This window comes from Poecilia latipinna, unplaced genomic scaffold (genome assembly GCF_001443285.1).
Source record: "Poecilia latipinna isolate Pla-1442-1.1 unplaced genomic scaffold, P_latipinna-1.0 Scaffold123, whole genome shotgun sequence".
NCBI classification, from domain to species: domain Eukaryota; kingdom Metazoa; phylum Chordata; class Actinopteri; order Cyprinodontiformes; family Poeciliidae; genus Poecilia; species Poecilia latipinna.
The window spans coordinates 95,328-116,901 of NW_015112739.1; the positions used below are offsets into that span (position 1 = coordinate 95,328).

The following is a 21,574-nucleotide window of genomic DNA, read 5'->3' on the forward strand; positions in this document are numbered from 1 at the left end:
CAAAATTGTTTGGCAATGAGTTTTGTGGAGCTCCATTCTGCTGCTGTGATGAAACTTTAAATCCTGGTCCTGTAGAGATATTGCTTTTTGCCACTGCAGAGGCAGATACTGATGTGTTCAAAAAGAAAACCATTAGGTGCGTGTTGGCAGCCCGCTGTTGTCTCTGCTGAGTCCCTCCGGAGCAGAAACACTGGAGGGAGAAAGAAAAGCCAGACGAGCTTTGAAAGAAAACAGTGGAGCAGAGGGGAAAATTATATGAGCATCAAATAAGGGAACTGACTGGGAGCACGCAGTGACTACACGCCGTTTGGTTTTTCCCCAAAAGAAGTGCACCCACGTGTTTTTGCCTTTTTGTTGTCGTTCGTCCTGACACGTTTTGAAAAAATGTTTCGCCGCCTTTTTCTTATTCAATTCAAGATACTTGGATCTTGATCTGGTGGTCAGAGACAAAGATGGAAACATTCTGGACCCGGAGCTCACCAGCACCGTCAGCCTATTCAGAGAACACGAGGCGGCCTCCAAACAAATTGAGGACCGGATCCAAGAGGAGAAGGTAAGCAGAGGGGAGGATTGTGGCCCTCCTCTTGAATCGAAAACCAATTTAAAGAGAACGAACGTGGTGCAAAAGAAATCCGTCATATTTATCTTCTTCAGAACGTCTGTTAAGGACTTCTGTGAGTTGCTTAGTAAATTAATACGGTGTGGCATTTTCCTCATTAGAAATATGTTCTCAATCGGCTTTTAAAAGCTTTGGTGTCGAGTCTTAGCAGGAAATATGTTGTGAGGCATGCAATAAGAGGAAGCTCTTTTATTTAGAACAATTAAAGAATCTCTGTAACGGCGTTGGAGAACAAGCCAGCAGTAAATCGAGTTCATTTACCTGAGTTCACTTTGATAGATGTATATTCTGCCATCATTGTGACTGTAAGGTTAACATGAACAGGTTGGTAGGAACTATTACCAGCCCACAGTGCTCGATGGTAGCATTGAATAAAACCGGACTAACTTGGATGCTGTCGTTAAGCATTTTCACTGGCCGAGACTCTTTACAGAGAACCCAGATATATCTTGAGAAAGACAATGCAGGTTGTTGTCAGGCTACAATTCTGTTCAGCTACAACAATGGAACACCAGGTTTTTAAAAGTAAAAAGTAGAAAATGGGCTAAATCACAAAAAAAAAAAAAAAAAGAGTTATTCTCCTTCTATTTAGTTTTATGGTGTGGAGGCCAGCTTGTGCATCTACAAAAATATCTACGTTTTCTTTAACTTTAGCATAAAAAGCTCCCTTAAGCCTCTTATCCTTCTGCTACTGCTGAAATGCATTTTTTAAGATAAACATGTACTCTAGAGTTCATACAAAAAGATTTTTTTTTTTTGCATTCATGTAAGCAAGAAAAGACAATGCATGACATGTTCAGAAATAGGATGTTCAGAGTTGCCGTGGAGACTGCTTCTTCAGTCTCACCTCTCTTAGGTCTCCATCACCTGTCTCATCTTCTCACTTGCTTTGTCCTGACGCCTCTTACACCTTCTTTTCCCCTCTTATTGTCCATGATTCTTTTCCTCTTTCTATTCAATTTCCCACCCCACCCCAAAAAAGACCTTTTGTCAACTTATGTAACAGGACATTTTCTCAATACAGTACAGAGCAATTTAAATTACTGGTAAAAAAAAAAAAAAAAAAAAAAAAAATTGGATCGATAAGAACATAAAAATGATCTTTCAAATCACATTGGTACTCATCTGCTCCCTTCTTTTTTTCTTTGCTAACACATCCTTACCCCTTGCATAAAACGGTGTTAAAAACCAAAATCATTCAGGTTGTGATTGCATCCTGAATGATTTTGCATTATAATTTGGAACTACCACAATGAAATAATTTTAGCCTTTTTCCTCTCTCCCAACAAGAACACATTTAATATTAGCTTTTTTGTTTTTGTCAGTAATTAGAAATTGTTAATGCTGACAACTCGGTAACTTTAAAGACATAACACAATCTATTTATTTAGGACTCAGAAGTCAGCATTAGATCCTCACCTGTATCTGTAGGATGAAAGATTTCTGTGTTATGAACTCATTTTAATTTTCTAAAAGAAATGTATTATTCTGTGTAATAAATCTGTGACTTTGTATTTTTTAAATGAGCTAATAAAGTATATATTTGTTCAAATTTTCTGACCAATTGAAGACACTCGCAGCATTTAATATTTCGTTATGAGGACGTCTGTAATTCTCGTTTCTGTTTGCCAGCAGACACGACAATACAGAATATAATGTGACAACAGGATTAGAGATGCGAAACATTTGTTTGAGAAAATCCAGACTCATTCGATCAACAAAATAACGGGAGTTGAAATATAATAGAATTGTAATGCTATTATATTTCATATAATAGCATTTTTTCTTTTAAATGCTGGTCGTGTCAAGTTTGACACTGAAATCACAGACTGCCAGCAACAGGGATCATAAGGTCAGCTTCAGTCACAGAACCAATACGTGTTATTTGAAAATTCCTTCATTGAGACCATGATTTGATAAATGGGATCCTAAAATGTTGAACATAAATTAATAATGGGCAATAATAATAATAATAAAAAAAAGAAAAAATCATGCATAACAGCGTGTTTAAGCCATTCAACTTTTTAGGGCTTCGGACTTTTTGTGATTCCCTTGTTGTTCGGGCTGGAACAGAGTTTTTTTTGGCACTCTCATCGTTTTAGTGTAAAAGTGGGGAAAAGTGAGTGGCTTCTCCTGCCACAAAGAAATAAAAGGTAAGAGAGAGACTGAATCTCAGCCATATTCTCATTCTACTTTTCTCGGCAGGTCAGTGGCTCTCAGCACCTGGTGGCGTTGTGCGCAGAGCGCTAAAAGACAACGCGCCCCGCTTTCATGTGGTCCCTCATCTTACATTTTCAATCATAGCTCTTTACTGGCTAGTTTAGTTGACCTGATAAATATTTAACGATCAGGTTCTTGCACACTTTAGATGAGTATTCAAAGTAACACATAGTAGGCTATTTTACTATAGATAAGCCACAGCGGATTATGTGACTTTAAAGACTTTCTATACGGTGTTTAATACTGAATTCTGGCTGATTATTTTTTTCAGGAATGAAATCATTTTTGTAAGTCTCACGCTTGTTATTTTTTTTATCATTAAACTACAGCAGAGCCCCAAGTCTCAACTGCACACGTTTGGTAGGAAAACCCAACATTCACAGCCGCTCCTCTGTTTCTCCGACAGTCTCAGAAGCAGAATATTGATCTCACGAGGCAAGCGAAGTTCGCCTCCACTCCGGCATTCGCCCTCTTTGTGACTCTGAAGAATGTGGTGTGTAAGATTGGTGAGGATGCAGAGGTGCTCATGTCCCTGTATGATCCAGTGGAGTCAAAGTTTATCAGGTATCCCATAAGTTCACATGGTTACACATTCCTCCTCTGTCTTTCGTTTTCTCTTCTAATTTATGTGCGCAGTCCTTGTCAAAACAGCATCAGTTGAGCCCTGCAGTCGAAAGATTTACTTTTTTTTTTCCTTTTTTTCCAAGGATTTGACATCAAAGTTGTATGATTAGAGGAGCTCAGTGGGACATTTCTTTTTTTGCATTTATCATCAGTCCTAAATTTTACGCAACAGTAATGCATAATTTGGTAGTCATTGCTAAACCCAAGATAAGGATCCCTTGGGAAATGTTATGTGGAAACTTGATTTTTTTTTCTTTTCCCCATGCCAAATTGATCTTTGCAGATCAAACAAACAAACACAAAAAAAAAAAAACCGCTGGCAGTTTTGTAGCCAGTTTCTTGATATGGTAAAACTCTGACCCATATTTTTTTTTTCTAAAACTGACTCCTAAGAATGAATTACAACATTTCTACATTTTTGCATGTTGGAAATGTTATATTTCCATGTTGAAGTGCTCCATTTTACATGTGCCATTCAAACACTATTTTACACCAATACAAAGCGGCTCATTAATAAGCTATGTAAAGTGGAAGTAAAACTGATCTGAGAAGTGTACCATGGATTTGTTTTCAGTCTTTCTTTCTCTTGATCCTCTGAAGTAAAATCCAGTTGAATCAACTGCCTTTACTTAGTTTGAAAATGAAGTGTGCAGTTTAATCTCAGCATAAATTCAATGGTCCTGTGCAGTTTTAGTTGGAGAAATAAAGCTGCACATCACCCTAAATGCGCCATCTGGATGGTGAAATATTTCGATGGCAGCATCGTCCTGTTGGGATGCTTTTCTTCAGCAGTGACAAGACAGATGAATGGAGATAGATAGAGGGAGATATTTAAAGAGAGCCTGTTAAAGGCAACCAAAGATATGACTAGAGCAGAGGTAAATGTTTTTCAGCAGGACTGTGACAATTACAAATGGCCTAGTCAAAGTAGTACTGTCCATTCAGTTTGACTCAGTTTCAACTCATTTGCCAAAAAGAACATGTCAGGATTTCGATCTCTAGATGTTTCAAAGCTGGTAGCTGGCTTATCTTAAAATATTTTGTCTAAAAAGAGGTTCAGTGTATGGACTTGATGGGGCTTAACACAATATTTTTAGGTTTTTATTTGAACCATTTTCTTTCTATTTTACCATTATCCACTACTTTATGATATATATATATTTTTTTTTTAAACCACACTAAAATCCATTGAAACTCAATCATGCATACTTTTGCAAAACACTTTGCTTGTCAAAAACAGTTTTAAGCTCTTAAAAGTCTGACTTTCCGTTGGAGGGAAGATTTGAAATGTTTTTTTTTTTTATTATTATTATTTTTCTCGTCTGTCACTCACAGTGAGAACTACCTGGTGAAATGGTCGAGCTCCGGCCTGGTGAAAGACATCGACCAGCTTCATAACCTGCGGGCGGTTTTTACGGTGAGTGTGTTTGGCTACGTGAACGTTTGTGCGTGTGCGTGTCCATGCGCTCGCCCGACTGTAGTTCTGTTTATTCAGCCATGTTATGAGGCAATTGGGAGCCTCTCTGCAGAGAGCCTGTGTTTGTTACACTCTTTCAGTAAGACCAAGACTTGCTATATGTATTTTCTGAGGCAGTCGCCTCTGTCTAATGGAAGCCCAACTGCAGCAGCGTCGGCGTGCACGCGCTGAAAGCGACTCTGCTGGTTTTGGTCGACACCCCTCAAAGGAAACAAATTTTTTGCCGCATTCTCAAAAGTAGCTGAAATCACTTTTTGCCGAAATGTTTGGCTGTTTTACAACGGTGTGAACACTTTTGGGAGTTAAATTGATTGATCTGTGACCGAGCTCAAACATTTATATGCATTTCTCTCATGGCGACATACAGAAAGTCGTTCTGCTGAGACTCCTAATGCAAGGAAGGCATCGTCTGCCTTTCATGCTTTATTGAAATGTTCTTCCTCTGCAGGACTTGGGCAGTGAAGATTTAAAGAGAGAGAAGATCAGCTTTGTGTGTCAGATTGTCAGAGTGGGACGTATGGAGCTGCGGGACAACAACACCAAGAAGCTGACTTCAGGCCTGAGAAGACCCTTTGGAGTAGCAGGTAAACTGAAGCTACATGGTATCTGTCAGATTCAGCATTTAATGCAACACCTTGTGTGTTCAACGTGAGCAACATGAGCTTGTGTCCAACTGATTAAATATTACATTCGCATGAAAAACAGCGCTATAACACTTGGAAATCCCGAGCCAGAAATGATTGCACTCCATACATTCCTTTGCACACGCTGATATTATGATGACTATATTGTGGAGACCTAATTGAAGTAATAAAAAAAAAACGCAGTTGAACACTCAGAACAATGGCTTTTCTCTACTTATTGTGTTGTGTCTCTGTACCATTAATAAGCTATGTCTAACTAACTTTTTCCCCCTCTAATGTAAAAATATAGGGAGATTTTGTACATTAAGACTTTTTAAGCACTAATCAAAAAAAAAAAAGAATTACACTTCAGTTTACAATGTTTAAATTGAAATAAGCTGGTATTTAATGTCACTTTGGATTAAAACATGTTTGTTAGTTTATAAACTACTGAATGCCTTGGCTCCGAGGTACATTAAAGATCGGTTGTTGCCAGATTAACCTTTCAGACCACTCGGGTCTTCTGGTTCTATTCTGCACAGAATCAGAACCAAACATGAAGATGCAGTGCTCAGTTCTATTCCGAGACAAACTTCCAGGAAAGACCGAGTTAAATCAGGCTAAAAACCCATTTGCTTAGAGCTGCCTTTGATAACTGGAACATCATAAAGTGTTGTCTGTCTTTCAACCTGTCATTGTGTTCCCACTGCAATGTGATGTTTTTGCTCATTTGTTGTTGTTGGTTTTTTTTTCCTTCTCATTATGTAAAGCAGAACTGTCAGCTTCTTGTACCAGAGCTGCCATCATATAGAACAAGAAAAGAGAGTGCCTCTGTGGTCCAGAATCGGGGAGTTTGCTTAATAACAAGCATAACTGAATGCGCAGTTCCTACTTTGCCGTCTTGAAGTTTAGCTGGCAGGGAAATCTGAAGACAGGCGTTGTTTGAGCCGCAAGGTCACCGAGTCTGGAAGGCTCTTGGTTCTGCTTCGGTTTGCTTGGAGGTCTTGGTGATTCCTCACATTGGCAATCAGCCCAAAAAGCAATGTTTTCTACCACACTCTTTTAGGAGAGAGAGAGAGACCAGGAAGAGCTGTTATTGTAGCAGTTCTTTATTGGGTGTGCTATGCACTACGCGTCTTTTTAACCTCATTGTGAATAATTTGTGTGGTGCATTCGGTCCTTGCCTGACTGAGTAAATATTTTTGGCTAAAATTCAGAGACCTTGCTGAAGTAGAGAAGAAAGAATTATATATATATTTTTAATCCCTTGTTGGCAAACCTCCAGGTGTATAGTAAACTAATGAGATTGGCGTCTAGCCCACAGTTGTCCAACAGAGAAAATGATGTCTCTCTTTCAGTGTTTTTCCCTCTCTCCTCTTCTCCTCCCCAATTCGTCTTGAAGGGAAGGTAAATGACAAGCTGATTTATTGGTGGCCTATCTTTAGACAACATTATTACAACTGTGCACAGCATGGAGATTTCTTTCTGTTTTAATAGCTGTGCCTTGCTTTGCCATTAGTTATAAAAGCTCTATGTGCATGTCCCGTAGCCTCTTGGGCAGTGGAGTAAATGTGAGGTCATCCTAGTGTCGTTTCTTATTCACATCATCTGTAAGCTGCACAGACGTCAATAATGTGCCCCCTGTTCTCTGTAAAATACTGAGGGCTTTTTCAAGCTCTGCTAAAAGCAATGGTTTTCTTAATGCATCTCTTGTTGTGGAATCGGGGGAGACGTCTCTGTAGCTGTGTGACATCAGTCCACTTGTTTTTTGTACGACATTGTCGAAAGTGCAGCTTGACCTTTTGCGTCTTTTCTGTACTTTTCATTCCTCCGTAGAAAGCCCTTCAGAAAACACTTTACAGGACAAGCAGGTCAAACTTATACACCAGGTAAATGGAGTCCAAAATGGTCCGAACTGAATTTGAATCAGTCGTTGATTTCATTCCACTACATACTGTCCAGCTAAGACGGTAACGTAGATTTGACTGCATTGAGACGACGCAGTCAAATCTCAACTGATCGGACTGATTTGTCTGATGCTGAAACGTCTCATTCTGAGCAAGCATGTGGCGACGGCGGCGAGTCAGAATCCTCCAACCGAGCAGCAATTAAAAAAAAAAAAAATCACTGTTCGATTAGAACTGTCTGTGGGAGAGAAGACAAAAAGTAAGCAATGTTAATAGGAGAAATGGATTTGTCAATGGCTTTGTCCAAGAAAGAGAGACGAAAAACGCAGAAGTGCTGAGCCAAGAGTGCTTTCTAAAGAAGATAAAAACAGAGAGTACATACTGCCTGTTGGAACAATAACTTTGTTAGTGATACTGTTCAGGAAGCAGACACCGGAATAAACCCACCTACAAAAAAAAAAAAAAAAAAAAAAAAGAGTACACACATTCTGGCAACAATAACTTTGTCAGTAACTCTTTTCCAGGACTTATCTGAACACAGATGCATGGGGCTGGTAGTGCTTTCTATGGGAAACGGAAATCAAAAGGAGCAAGCATTGTAACTGGAAGAATAGCTTCTGTCCAGAAAAGAGACGGATCAAGAGTACTTTTTATTGTGATTAAAATCACAGAGAACATCCTCTGGCAATGCCTCTGTCCAGGAAAGACATGCAACTAAACACAGATAACAAATACATAAAGGTAGCGAACGCTGAGTCAGTTGCTTTGGCAAAAGTAACTGTATAATTTGATCTACTCAGAAAAGTAACGCATGCATACAAAAAGGCAGGGAACAAGAAGTACTTTCTGTTGGACGAGAAGGCAAAACCGGTACACACAGTTCATTGCAGCAGTAGCTCTTTCTGTTTTGTTCAGGAGGAAGAATCAGCTAAGAAAAAGGTGCATGTTCAATTGGAAAGGCAGCACAATGTCCAAAAGTTCATTTTTTCCTCACAGCGAAGTCGTTTTTTGTGGTGCTTTGTAAGTAATTTGAGATCATCTATGGGTGCTTTTTCCTCCCCACGCAGACTTACAGTGCAACTATCTCTATCTTGCATGCCTATGATACCTCATCCTCGCCTTAAAAGTTTCCAAACCTCTTTGTTTTTATGTTTGTTTTTACAGTAATGGATGTTACAGACATCATAACAGGCAAAATGGACGACGAGGACAAGCAGCACTTCATCCCATTCCAGCCGTAAGAGCTTTTTGCCACAAACATTGATTTGCTTTTCATTTAATTGTTTATATATATATGTAAAATCTCAGAGTTTTAGTAGCTGCATTTACATGTTTCTCTCAAATCTTGAATCTTTGACACCAGGTGTTGTAAGATCTCCCAAATCCCATTATAATTAAGGTAATCTTGTTAACTGCCACTGTTTTTGTGGGATTGTGTCCAAAGAAATCTTTTTACTTGATGATTGAATAATTTATGACCAAATTAGATTTTTAGTCACTGAATAAAACGCCTGGTGCCACAAAGTATTATTATATATGTTCGCTATGTGAAAGACCTAGTTGCAGTAATAACACGGGCTACAGTAATCTACACAGGAATGGTAATGGAGTTCTAGAAAAACATTTTGTGATCTCCACGGTAACAGGGAGCATCCTTGACAGGTTGCCAGTAAAGCTTAGAAGTAGCAGAGGAAGATAGCCTTTTATTGGAAAGTTATTTTTATGTTGCTTTTTTTTTATTACAGCTGTGCTAAATGTGTTTTTATTTTAAAAAGTTGCTTTTTCATTTATTTCTTTACTTGCTCAAATTTAAGTGGACCAGTGCCAGAGTCAGTAAAAGTAGTTTAATTTAACAATCGGACCTACCAAAACAATGATTTGTGGGTTCTCACGAAAACAGACGGGCTAGCAAACAAAAGTTGGCAACTGGTTAAATGTTGCCATGAGCTTAAAAAAAAAAACTTGACTCAGGTGACATGGTAAAATGCTTTGGACAATGTTTTCTCTCACATTTAGAATCCTGACATCCGGCCATTGTCCAAGTACTTACTGTAAAATGTGAAGTTAAAGTTTGAACAAAATATATATAATGTTTGACTCTAGCAGTTCTGAACTTTGCATTGCTAAAACAAACCTTCGTTGATTTGTACCTTTATAATGTTCATAGCAAAGCAGAAAGGACCAACTCCTTCTTCGAAAATGTGAAGGAGGAGTATATTTCTGCATATTTCTGAGATTGATCCATGGTTGCAAGCAAATATTACGTAGACACTGCACTCCCTCACTGTTATTTGTACGGTCTGCTTTTCTAACCAACCTTTTATTTAAAAAACACACACACAAAAACAACAGTAATCCAGTTGAAAAGGTTAGATTCACAGAAATTCATTGCATGAATATATAAATACGTGCTGATGTATTGTGTAGTGATTTGTTCCGACCTTCTGAAGGACCGCATTAATGTCCATTGGGTGGCGTTTCACGCCGAGATGAGGTGAAAACCAAAATAGAGAGATGTCTTCAGTCTCGGGCCTAAATGACAGCATTCACTGTTGTGTTTCCATTCCAACATTAGCACTTCTTCTCTTCCATTCTGCTTTCTGGCTTCATGAGAATCTTATGAACTACATAGTCCATCTCTTGGCATTTTAAACACATTGGGGGAGGACAGACTGTGTATGAAGCATGTAATGTACAAAGTGGCAATGAAGAATAGTAAAAGACATCAAGTAGCTAAAAAGTGTACTTAATTAGCAATTATAATAAACCAAAAGTGTAATTGTACCATACTGCGATAACGTATAAAATATGTAATGCCAATATACTTAAAATACCTTCTAAATATATTTTAAATCTAATTCAACCACAATAATAGTACACTCAAAATATACTAATCAAGCATTTTTATATTGCATAAAAAGCAATATGCTTAAGGTATACCAAGTTTAACTTTAGTTGTTCCAAAAAGGTACGTGAAAGTACACTTCGTACACTTTAACTTGTGCTTTAATATAATTTAAATACTATTAAAATACACTAAGCACAAATTAGTTGTTCCAAAATGTCACACTTCAAGTGACCTAAGCGAACTTGAAGTATACTCATGATTAATCTGACTTAAAGTAAGCTCAAGTATGCTGAAATTTAACATACTTTGTATTTATTTTTCGCCAGGGGTCTTCCTCCCCAAATTAAAATGTTCTCTATCTCTACCCGTTCTGCTGACCGTTTACTGCTAACAAGTGACTTTATTGCTGTCATACTATCCACATCACTCCTTGGTGTGTGTCTCTTTTTCTCCCTCTCGTTCATCTCGCTTCTCTTCTCCCTCCCGCCAATTTGTTCACCTCTTCTCAACCCATTCCTCCTCTGCCTTTCTTCTTCCGTCTTTTTGCTCCTCCCCGTGGTGTTTGCCCGTTGTGTATGTACTGCAGGCTGGCGTTGGATGATGCCATTCGCCACAAGCAGCTGAACATCTCCCGTTTTTCACCCAGGGTGGCAGGGGAGAACGACTTCCTGCAGACAGTCATCAACAAAGTTATCACCGCCAAAGAAGTCAATCACAAAGGCCAAGGTACAGTGAAAAGTTTACACACACACACACACACACACACACACACACGCACTCATCCTCCTACTGGAAAATGTAAGTTTTATTGGTTTTGTCATTTTCTAGCTAAAACTGAAATCATGAACTAGTTCCAGGTTTATAATGATAATTAGTCCTATCTTATAACCTGGGTAGAAGTGAAAATAATTATTTTGTGAAAATTAATTTTAGAGAGCGTGGAAGTTTTAATGAGGTATTCACCTGTTTTGCTTGGTAAAGATGATAAAGTGTTGTATTTTTTATTTTTTTTTATTGTTGCTGCGATTTAGTTGAAGGAGAAAGATCCGTTATTATGACTTCAGATAAAAAACATCATTGGTTGCTTTCCACTGAAGGACATTGCGAATGAGGCCCATAACCCACAAATTTTGTCTTTACAGGTATTCCATACAAACTGAATGGAAGCACTGGCAGCAATCACCTCACTGCTGCCAGTGAACTTGGTTCAAATACATTATCCTCCATATATTGAGCACCATTTCACAGCAAAAAATTAAAAAGCCAAGGGCTTTGCAACAATCATTGGACTGCATGCTATAAGCGCTGCATTGCAGAATCAGGATGCAGACACAGTTCAGCATAATCTGCTAGTTTTGTTTGAGCAGGAACCTTTTTTTTTTTGTTTGTTTATATTAACTTGACCGGCGCACAGTCACAGTCGACAGGCTTTTGTGTTTGAAGGGCGACGTCAGAAAGCTTCTCTTTTTTTCCAGAGCTTTAAGTTTCTAATCTACTGAATCCAAAACAATTATCTGCTCTAAAATGTTGTAGGGAAGGCATTACTAAATTCACAGCGATAACATAATGACCTAAGTTGATTATGTTGTATGTGGGGTAAACGTGAGAATTGAAATAGTCTCTTGTCTGTCACTGGAGTTTGTGTGGAAGTCCTCATATACTTATGTGTTAAGTATAAACGGAGAACTACCGGAGGGTACGAAACTGTTTTTACCAACTTGCATTATTATTTGTTTTATAATCTGCCAATTAGCATTCTGTTATTGACTGCTGTCCCCTCAGTTTATGCCTAGAAGCTTTACAGCCTTTGGTGGTTTGAGTCATTACTGTGAGAAATGAAAAGTTAGAAAAAATTCTTTGTCAAAAGTGCCTCCAGAGGTTTGGATATTGTGTGTGTCTGTGTGTGTTTTTTTTTTTTTCTTTCTTTTTTTATGTTTATTTTGGTTCCATAAATGTTCCAGAATGACTTTAGTTCTCAAAGCCAATCAAATATTACAAATGAAGTCCCTGCAGATACATGGTTTTTATTTACAGCAGGATTGTATCGATGCTCATGAAATTACTTTAAAAATGGACAGCAAATGCTCCTCAATATTCCATGTCCTGTGTAAGAGATTTTTTTTTAATTTTTTTTTTTAAATGACTGCTCATATTAACTTTAACATACCCGCATTTAAACTATAAAATATTGTTGCGAATCTCCCGTGAGCACAAGCCGACTTCGGCGACGTTGGGTCTGTTCTTGGTGGAGCTGCCTAAGCTAATCTCAGGGATCCGGGCCGCAGGAAGGAAGGGGCTTCCCTCTTCAAGTCTCCGCTGTATTGCCATGCCCAATGAAATGGTACTCTGATAAATGCTAGGTCTGCTCTGACCCGCACTGAGGGGAGAACAGCAGAGAGAGCAGATAGCAGCTGTTTCAGTCATGCTGGCATATCAAAGGGGTTTCCAGCTTCACCAGTAAGGGATGTGTCACTCATAACAACACAGACTCTGCAAAGTAAAAGGGAGTAAAGCAGCTGGCTTTTGTGGGCTTCTTCAGTCATCCCCATCTTTTCTTGTCAGTCTTTGAACTCAACTTAAAACTCACACACACACTTTCTCATGTCTTGAGTTATTAGATTATTATATTTCTCTAATCAGATTTCTTCTGATAGACTCTGTTTAGCGTCCTGCCCTACAGCTGTTACATATCACACTGATAATTGTCAGTGGAAATTAGAGGAAGAAATCTGTTTTTTTTGTTTTTTTTAGCCTTTTCCTGGGGAACGTCTTCTATCCTCTCACTATCTTATCTCCGCTACGTCTTTGCCTGTTTTGATTGCATTATCAGGTCTTTGGGTGACTCTGAAGCTACTTCCAGGAGACATCCATCAGATAAGGAAGGACTTCCCTCACCTGGTGGATCGATCGACGGCTGTGGCTCGAAAGATGGGCTTCCCCGAGATAATCATGCCAGGTTCATTATTCTGAAAATAACCATTTTCTTTTTAATGTCTGTTGTTTTGTGCATCTGTTGTGTTGTAACAAAAAAAATATGAAGAATTGAAAGAAAGTGTATGCCGTTTTTAAATGTTAGTTTTTTTCCCAATAAACAAACATAAGATGTTTGTTTTATGTCACCATATCCACTGAAAACAATGGATTTTCTCATCTTTGTTCCCTGAAGGTGACGTCCGAAACGACATCTACGTGACTCTGGTTCAGGGGGATTTCGACAAGGGGAGTAAGACGACACCCAAAAACGTCGAGGTGACCATGTCCGTTTACGATGAAGACGGCAAAAAACTGGAGGTACTTTTCCAACTTTCTGTGCTTTCTTTGGGTTGAACTCTATAACCAGTTGCTCTCTCAAACATATTCTGATTTAGCAGACTTTTTTTTTCTTTTTTTTTTTTTTTTAATCTCACTCACCACATTAGTCTGCCTAACTGGCCTCCCATAAAGTTCATCCTATAAATGTGATGAACAGCCCATACTGCCCGCCTCTGTTGCCTGTTGGCCATGATGAAATGCAGTGTCATTGGGTTTGATTGAGTTGCTTAAAATTCACCTCACCGCCATCCTCAGCCACTTGCAGAATCAAGCTTTTAGAGAGAAACTGTTTAGCTTTGGCGTTTTATTTAGTTAGATTTTTTTTTTTTTTTTGCTGGGTTAAAATTGACCTTTTGCTAGTCAAGTTTATATATTCTGGATGTTTTGAAAACATTTTTTAAATTAAATATGCACTCTTGAAAAACTGCAGCCAACTCTGGAAAAAAAATAAAGAAACTTATTATGATGCTGGAGGGTACAATCTGATAAATCAGCGATATATCAGCTATGAACTATATTACTTGCTCTTCTTCTTTCGTAGTGAAATATGGAATCGGTGTGCAGCGTCATATCACAGGTGTCTAACTTGCATTTGCTGTCTACAAATGAAGCTAAAACAAACAAAATAAATGTACAACAGCGGCTGTCAATTTGCCAAGTTGCAGTACGTAAGACAAACTTGCGTGTCTCCGTTTTTCTCTCTGCCTTTTACATGTTGTGCAAACGCAGCAGGGTCTGATGTCCTAATGAAGGTTTTGTTTCATCTGAAGTCGCAGTGACCTCTTTTCTCTCATGTTTAATTACCGACGATCCCTGTTGACTCCGCTTCTTACGCTGCATCATCCACAAATTAACGGAGGATGCGCGGAGAGCAGCTGCATATGAGAAACCAGTGGGAGGAAGTGGGGCAGCGAGTCCATAACTGGAGCGTTTGCTGACATTTAAGAGGAGCCTAACTTTAAATGGTATTTTATGATCTTCAAATGAAAAAAATATTTGTGAGGCATAAGAATGTAATCACAAATCCAAAGCAAAAGCAACATATTCCCATGGGGGTATAAATCATTTTTTAAAGTGTCGTAGGGAAACAAATGCTACACAACACGGGATTTAATCCTATACGTTTAAATAAATGTGCTCAACTGGATGAATTTGAATGTTGTCAGTGTTAGAATATGCTGTGAGGAACACCAATAAGCGGAAGGGGCTGTAAGCCATCATTCCTTGTTCCAAAGAATCCAAGTTCTTTAATGTTTTTGTAATATTTGGAGCTGCGGCTTAAACTAATCTTATTTAAATGTAATTAAGGTACCGTGCCCTATTACAGTGATGTAAGCACTGGTGCAATTGGAGTAGGAGTGAATTTAAGTAATTTGAGATGACAGATTTCTGGTTTTAATGAGTCTTCCTGCAAACACTGAATCAGGAGAGAGCTTTGTTACCCTTGGCTGCACCTATTATACTCATTAGTTTTAAATTGAGAAGCCTTTTCAATGATTTGCCGCACCATGCTGAGGAAGTAAAAGGATTGCTGCTGATGACGCTTAGAATTAACCTCGATTTTGGTGCAAATTGGTGACCTTTGTCATTTATAGAAGTGCATCACTTGACTAATTAGTTAATATATATAATAATCCTATTACCAAAGAACACAGATGTAACATTTTTGTTAGATTTTTTTCCAGTTGTAGTTGAATTCGTTGTAATTAGTCTTAAAAGCAGACGCTCTAAAGATATTGGTTCATCACTCTCTTTGTGGTTTAAGAATCGTTTTGTATATACCTGTGGTATAATAGCATAAACGAAGGTTATTACACAACAGTCTTCATTGCTAGACTGCTTTTTAGAATAATAATGATGAGTAACAACACTCAACATAGCATTACTAGGTGTCTGATACTCTCGCATGCCCACGTTAGGCCAGTCTGCCGAAGACTTGTTTTGAGTTTTGTAGCCCTAACGTGGCGTGTATAACAAACAGCTATGATGTAGTTAATAACTTGAAGATTTATGCAACAGTATGGAAAAGACTTGATCAATTGGGAGCACCTGACGTACATTTTGAATCATTTGGTTAATAATCTTGTGTCTGCGTTTGGGCACTGCGGTTTTGGTATTTGTTGCTTTCTTTGCGATTCTCCGCATACGCCTCATCCTTTCATATTCCTCCGTCCTTTCCTTTCTGCGCGTCTCTTCCGGCCTCTGGACAACGTCATTCTTCCTCTCTTTCTGAAAGGGTTTGTGACATGCAGGACTGGCCAGTGACACCTTGACTTATGAGCACACCTCCAGTTTCAGCAGCCACTTCTCTAAGATATGATGCTGTCAGGAACCCTGGCCACTTAGTGAAGGGGGAGATTTGAGAGATATAGCACCTGACCCCACCTCCCCTGTATTTGCTCAGCACAGCTGGGGGACACGGGGTCTGTTATTCCTCATAATTGCCGGCTGTCAGAAAGCATTAGTGTAGGAGTACTTCAGCAGTGTTACACTAGCAGGCCTGGGGAGTCAGCTGGGAGGAAAGAGGTAGGCTGGCAACAGATGGATGGAAAACAAGGCATGTCTGCCTCCCGCTGTCACTCCATCCTTCATACCAACTTCCCTACCGGGGCTTGTAGTTTTCTTTTCCCCTCCACAGCCTGACCTGTTGTAAAAACTGAAGAGCACCCAGTAGGAAGGAGCGGTTTTAAAGAGTGGTCCATCTGCTGCAGCTGGTCTGTTGTTTTTCTGTGCCCACCGTCTCTTAAAGTTTCGCTGCACGGGAGCGCTAGCAGCTCTTTCTCTTTTTTTTTTTTTTTAATAATTCATTTCTAATTTATTTCTTCCACAGTACTGTCATGAGATTGGCAGCTACCACACAGGCACTCATGCATAAAGTACATCCAGACTTTTAAAGGCCATTCTGTTAGATTAAGGCTTTCTGCTTGAGGGAGTGCACTTTATGAAATAAGAGGTAGTCAATTTTCCACAAGGAGGGAGCCAGTGTGGAAATGTTTCAGCCCAGTTATAGTAGATCAATTAATCAACTATACTTAACTATACTAACTGCTTATGAAAAGTACTAACCCCGTTGGATATTTTATCCTTTTCATTGTTCAGTAAAAATTGTTTGACATTAAAGGTTTTTGCACAATTTCTTTGTCAAAAAAATCTGATTTTGTTGCCGATATTTAAAAGGAGTGAAAAAGAGGCGAATACTATTTTGTAGGCTCTGTAAGATCATTTCTATTTAAACATATGTATTATTTGCTCTCTAGAATGTGATCTTTCCCGGCGCTGGAGATGAAGGGATCAATGAGTACAAGTCTGTCGTCTACTACCAAGTAAAGCAGCCGAGGTGGTTTGAAACGATAAAGGTGGGTCTTCCTAAATCATCCATTCGTCCCAAAGAAAACTAAAACAAAATTTAGTACAGAGGAATGCGGAACACTTTGTGAAAAACACAAATACGTGTTCTCATGCGTACCAAAGTCCCCAGCCTCCTGTCCTGTTCTTCACCGCAGGTTGCGATCCCCATCGAAGACGTAAACCGAAGCCATCTGCGGTTCACCTTCCGCCATCGCTCATCGCAGGATTGTGAGTATAAATCTCAACTACTGGAAAAATGCATATTTCAGATGACCAGGTGTACAATGGGCTGCTAATCTGCTTACAACACACCTAATGGAAGACATGCGGCTCCAGCAGAGGCATTGCACAATGATAAATACTTCGCTGCTTACCCTTTGTCACATTAATCAGAAGTTGTAGTTTGCCTCTGCATAAAGCAGCGCCGTGGAATGGGTTGTCAGAGGCTACAGCTGGGATGTGAAAACGCCTAGCGGGGCTTTATTTATTGAGGCCGGTGTACAGTTGAATGCAACTACTGTTGTATTTCATTTTTTTTTCACATCTTTTTTTATTTTAGGAGTGTAAAGGGCAGGCAGTAGACACGCTGCTTCATTTATCTTCCAAATGGAAAAGGTCTTCCCTCTGACACCAGAAAAGGCTTTTGAGGAGTAAGAAGAGACTTAGGGAAGTGGTACCCATCCCCTAATCTTCAGCTGGTGTCATCATCCATTTCCAAAATCCCCTCGCTGTGTTTGCTTCTCACCTGCACGCAGGTGCTTTGGAGGAAATTGCCAGGTCTCGGAGCTCTGTGCTGGCAGCTAATCCACTTGGAGAGCCTTCTTGTCATGCACACCTTGGTTCTGTGGGGACTAGTGCTGTTAGGAGGCTTGCTTTTCAAAGTCTGTGATTTGCTGCTATCTGTCTGTAACGGTTACTTTAGAAACTCTCCTCAAGTTACTCGGGGACTGCAGAGGCATACTAATGCTGCTAAACTTCCAGTTCTCACTGAGAGCTCACAACAGATGCGCGTTGGGAGACGGTGCAACAGCTGGATTCTTTTTAAATTCAGATATTGCTTATTTTAATTCATCTGCCACTTTTTTGCTTTTACAGTGTGCAGACATTGAAATATTAAACATATAACACGTCACATATGTTACTTTAGCATTTACAGTAAATGCAAGCAGGCCATAAGGTGGCTAAGACAGACCTGAAAAGTGTGGCATGCTTTTTATTAAGTCCACTTTTCTCTAATACTCCCAAATAAAATCCAATATACCAAATTTCTATGAGAAGAAAACTAAGTGGTAAATTAACTCTACCTGACGTAATTTAATCCCATTATAAATCCAGATTTTAGTGATCAGAAAGGTCAGGTTTAAAATTATGAAGTTGTAAGACAAGGTAAGGTTATAAAGCTTTGAACATGCCATACAGCCCTTTTCAGGTTATCATCTAACATTTAAGAGTTTGTGACAACTTGAAACCAATAAATTATTGTTCATCGAAACTAACTGGGCAAGAAATGCATTAGAAGCAGCTGAGAACCCAATGCTACCTCTGGAGGAGCTGCAGAGATTTGCAGCTCTGGTTGAGTAATCTGCCGACAGCGTAAGCATTACTTAGCCTCTTCACTGATCTGTTCTTTGCGAAAGAGTGGCATCCAGGCCAGTTTCCTGGTTTGCCTCAAGACTTTCATGTGGAAGAAGGTAGTGAGGTCACATCAGACCAAAGCTGATATGTTCAGACAGAAGACCCATAGCACAAAATCCCCACTGCGAAAATCTCAGTCTCCACAAAATAAAATATTCATATCCCTAAACAGTTTCTGCTGTAATTGCGGCAAGTATTGACTCAGGGGCTGAATACGAATACGCACCACTGTGCTTTTCAGATTTTTATTTGCAAGATTTTGAAAAACATGCATCATTTTTCCTCCACTTGGTCTATCGCACAAAATCCCAACAAATTACCTTTTTTCTTTCTGGTTGTTATGTGAAGAGTATGAATACTTCTGAAAGGCACTGCATGAACTTTATTTTTTCTGAAATGTGTGGACTGTCTTAACTTTAAATGTTGCATTTAGATAAAGTTTATCTCCAAATATATTGAAATATTCACATTCTATTGCTTTCAGTTTAGTTTATCTTAAGCAGATTTTTTTTTTATACTTCCACAACTTTGAACGTAGGATACTTCATTGTTTTTATATAAAAACCTTTAAATACTTTACATTCACTTGTGGTTTTACGGCCAAACAGACTTTATTCTTCGTACTCTTCAGTATCTCACTCAGAACCTTTGAGACATAATGCAGAGTCTACATTAGCGTTAGATATATGCAACGTTTTCTTATGGGAAAAGTTCATTTTTCCGTACTGAAGATAAGAAGCACAGAGATGGTCTGCCAGCACTTAGAAATGTGTGCCTCTGCTGTCCTGTCGTGTCCTTCCTGCTTCCCCTGCTCTGCTCCTAGCAAGTGCTGAGCATTTTGTGGGAACGCAGAGTGACAGAGCTGTTCATCAAGGCCACTAGTGGAGTTCATGCGCTCTCTATTCTGAGTCCGCTCTCTGTTGAGAATAAGGCCAGCTCTCACACAGCGCCTCGGACTACCGCTGTAACATTGTCGGGCCTCATCAGACACACGGAAGCCACCACAAGCCACGCCTCCGCCGCAGAACACGGCTGCCATCTTTTCACTCGTTTTTCATCTGTCATTAAAATGCATTGCGCCGCCCGCATGGGAGAAAAGTGAACTTTATGGGGACTTCGTGTCATTGATACACTCGCACAAAGGTGCAGGTGTGAACGTGAAGTGGAAAGAAAGTGAAAGAAATAGAGTCCAAAAATAGAGGGTTTTGTGAAGCCCTAGGAAGCCTCGCGCAGCTGTAGAGTTGCGGGTTTCCCACTCCTCGTTTTGATTAAATCAAATTTACATTAAAATGTTCCAGTCAAAGTTCAGACCTAAATCCAGTTGAGAATCTGCGACAAAACCTAAACGGTGACGTTTACGGGCGCTCTACATCCGTAAACAGCTTGAGATGATGTGGGAAGAAGAACGAGCAAGAGTTTCAGTCTACGATTTACCCAGAGAAACCTGCAACTGTAAGCGCCGTGAATGGTTGTTCTACAATCAGACAACAAACTTTTGAGGTTTTTAAATGTAGGAGATTGAAAACCATGCAAGCTTCCCAAGTATGCACAGCTTTGTGCAGGTCTGTCACTTTGTTGTAGTTGTAAAGCGTGGGAAAGCCCGTAAAGTGCCAGTACTTCTGCACGTACCTGTACATCAGGTAATACTGGGCGGCATCCACACGGCGTTTTTTTCCCTCCACTGGCTCGTCACTGGCCAGCCGATTATTCATAGCTGGAGATGCAGGCGGCAAAACCAATGAAGGGATTTATGCAGATAGAATGCGACGTATATTTTGATGAATCGCGCCTCTCTGCGAGTAAATTTGAGCTTGTTGATTCACCGTGATGAAATGTGGTTCTATCCAAACGCTTGGTTAGAGGACAAAATCATAATTCTCTTCCTTGTTTGTGCAGCGCGCAGCACACTGGTGTGTGTGAGAGGAGTTTTCACCTTTTCTTCATTCTAGTGGGATAACTCGAGCTGCTTGCAGGTGTTTCTCTCACTCGCTATTAGCTGTTAGGACACTAACAAGAAAACCACCCAAACTGTTTTTCTCTGATGTTGTTTCATGTTCTTTCTTTTTTTTTTTTTTTTTTTTTTTTTTGCAGCTTATTGTCAAGCAGAGGCTGAATGTTTGTTTTAGCTTGAATTAGCATCTGCCAGTCTTTTTTGCTGCCAAGCGCAACCCATACTAATACATTCTCTGTGTGTCTGACTAGTTTTATTTTTTCAGGGGGGAAAAACAAACAGTTTGTGCAAAGACACTTAGTGTAGGATCAGCTAAGACATGGAAAAAGTTTGAATAGCAACTTATTTTGCCCACTCAAGAGTGGAGTGGGGTACTGTGGTGCTGAGACGATCTCTTTTGTCGGTCTGCTGGCTTGTTTATTGCTTGTAAAATCAGCAGTCCCTAATAGTTTTCTGCTGTGGAATCTGCTTTGCATAAGCTTTCTCAACTAAGCACACATTCATATAAACAGATTGTATGCACATGTCTGAGATTTTGGTGTGTCAGTTTGCAAATTTGCACGAGAAACACAAGCTCTTTGGTGCAACATCATCAATATCTCCTGCAGGCTGTCAGATTTCTGTTTATTCATGTGTTTTGTTTTTGTTTTGTTTTTTTATCCTCCCACAGCCAAAGATAAATCAGAGAAAATCTTTGCCTTGTCTTTCGTTAAACTCATGCGGTATGATGGGACCACTCTGAGGGATGGAGAGCATGATCTCATTGTGTACAAGGTAAACGCAGACACATCCTCTGACAGAGTTTTGAAGGCGCACTGCTCCGTGTCTGCTCTGTGTTTGACTGACTGACTGACGCAGCAAGAAAAATCACAAAAATAATAAATTTAATATGCTTAACAATGGCAAGTTAACGTTTGAGAAACATCTTTTGATAAACCCCCCCCCCCCCCCAAACAAAAAAAAAAAAAAAAAATTAAAAAAATAGCCCACACAACCACACATATTTTTTT

General features: G+C 39.4%; 1 protein-coding gene across 4 annotated transcripts in view; it reads left to right on the forward strand.

The window, feature by feature from the left end:
- dock1 (dedicator of cytokinesis 1) overlaps positions 1-21,574 on the forward strand; it is a 233,970-nt gene that overhangs the window by 29,980 nt on the left and 182,416 nt on the right. For 2 of the 4 annotated variants that reach the window (XM_015028394.1, XM_015028395.1), the window contains exons 7-17: positions 418-553; positions 3,246-3,403; positions 4,799-4,880; positions 5,389-5,524; positions 8,635-8,707; positions 10,905-11,044; positions 13,149-13,274; positions 13,485-13,609; positions 16,888-16,986; positions 17,134-17,206; positions 21,235-21,338. In XM_015028394.1, the coding sequence (XP_014883880.1) occupies positions 418-553; positions 3,246-3,403; positions 4,799-4,880; positions 5,389-5,524; positions 8,635-8,707; positions 10,905-11,044; positions 13,149-13,274; positions 13,485-13,609; positions 16,888-16,986; positions 17,134-17,206; positions 21,235-21,338 (1,252 nt within the window). The remainder of the gene's footprint in view (positions 1-417; positions 554-3,245; positions 3,404-4,798; positions 4,881-5,388; positions 5,525-8,634; positions 8,708-10,904; positions 11,045-13,148; positions 13,275-13,484; positions 13,610-16,887; positions 16,987-17,133; positions 17,207-21,234; positions 21,339-21,574) is intronic. The other 2 variants (XM_015028397.1, XM_015028398.1) reach the window with 1 other exon arrangement.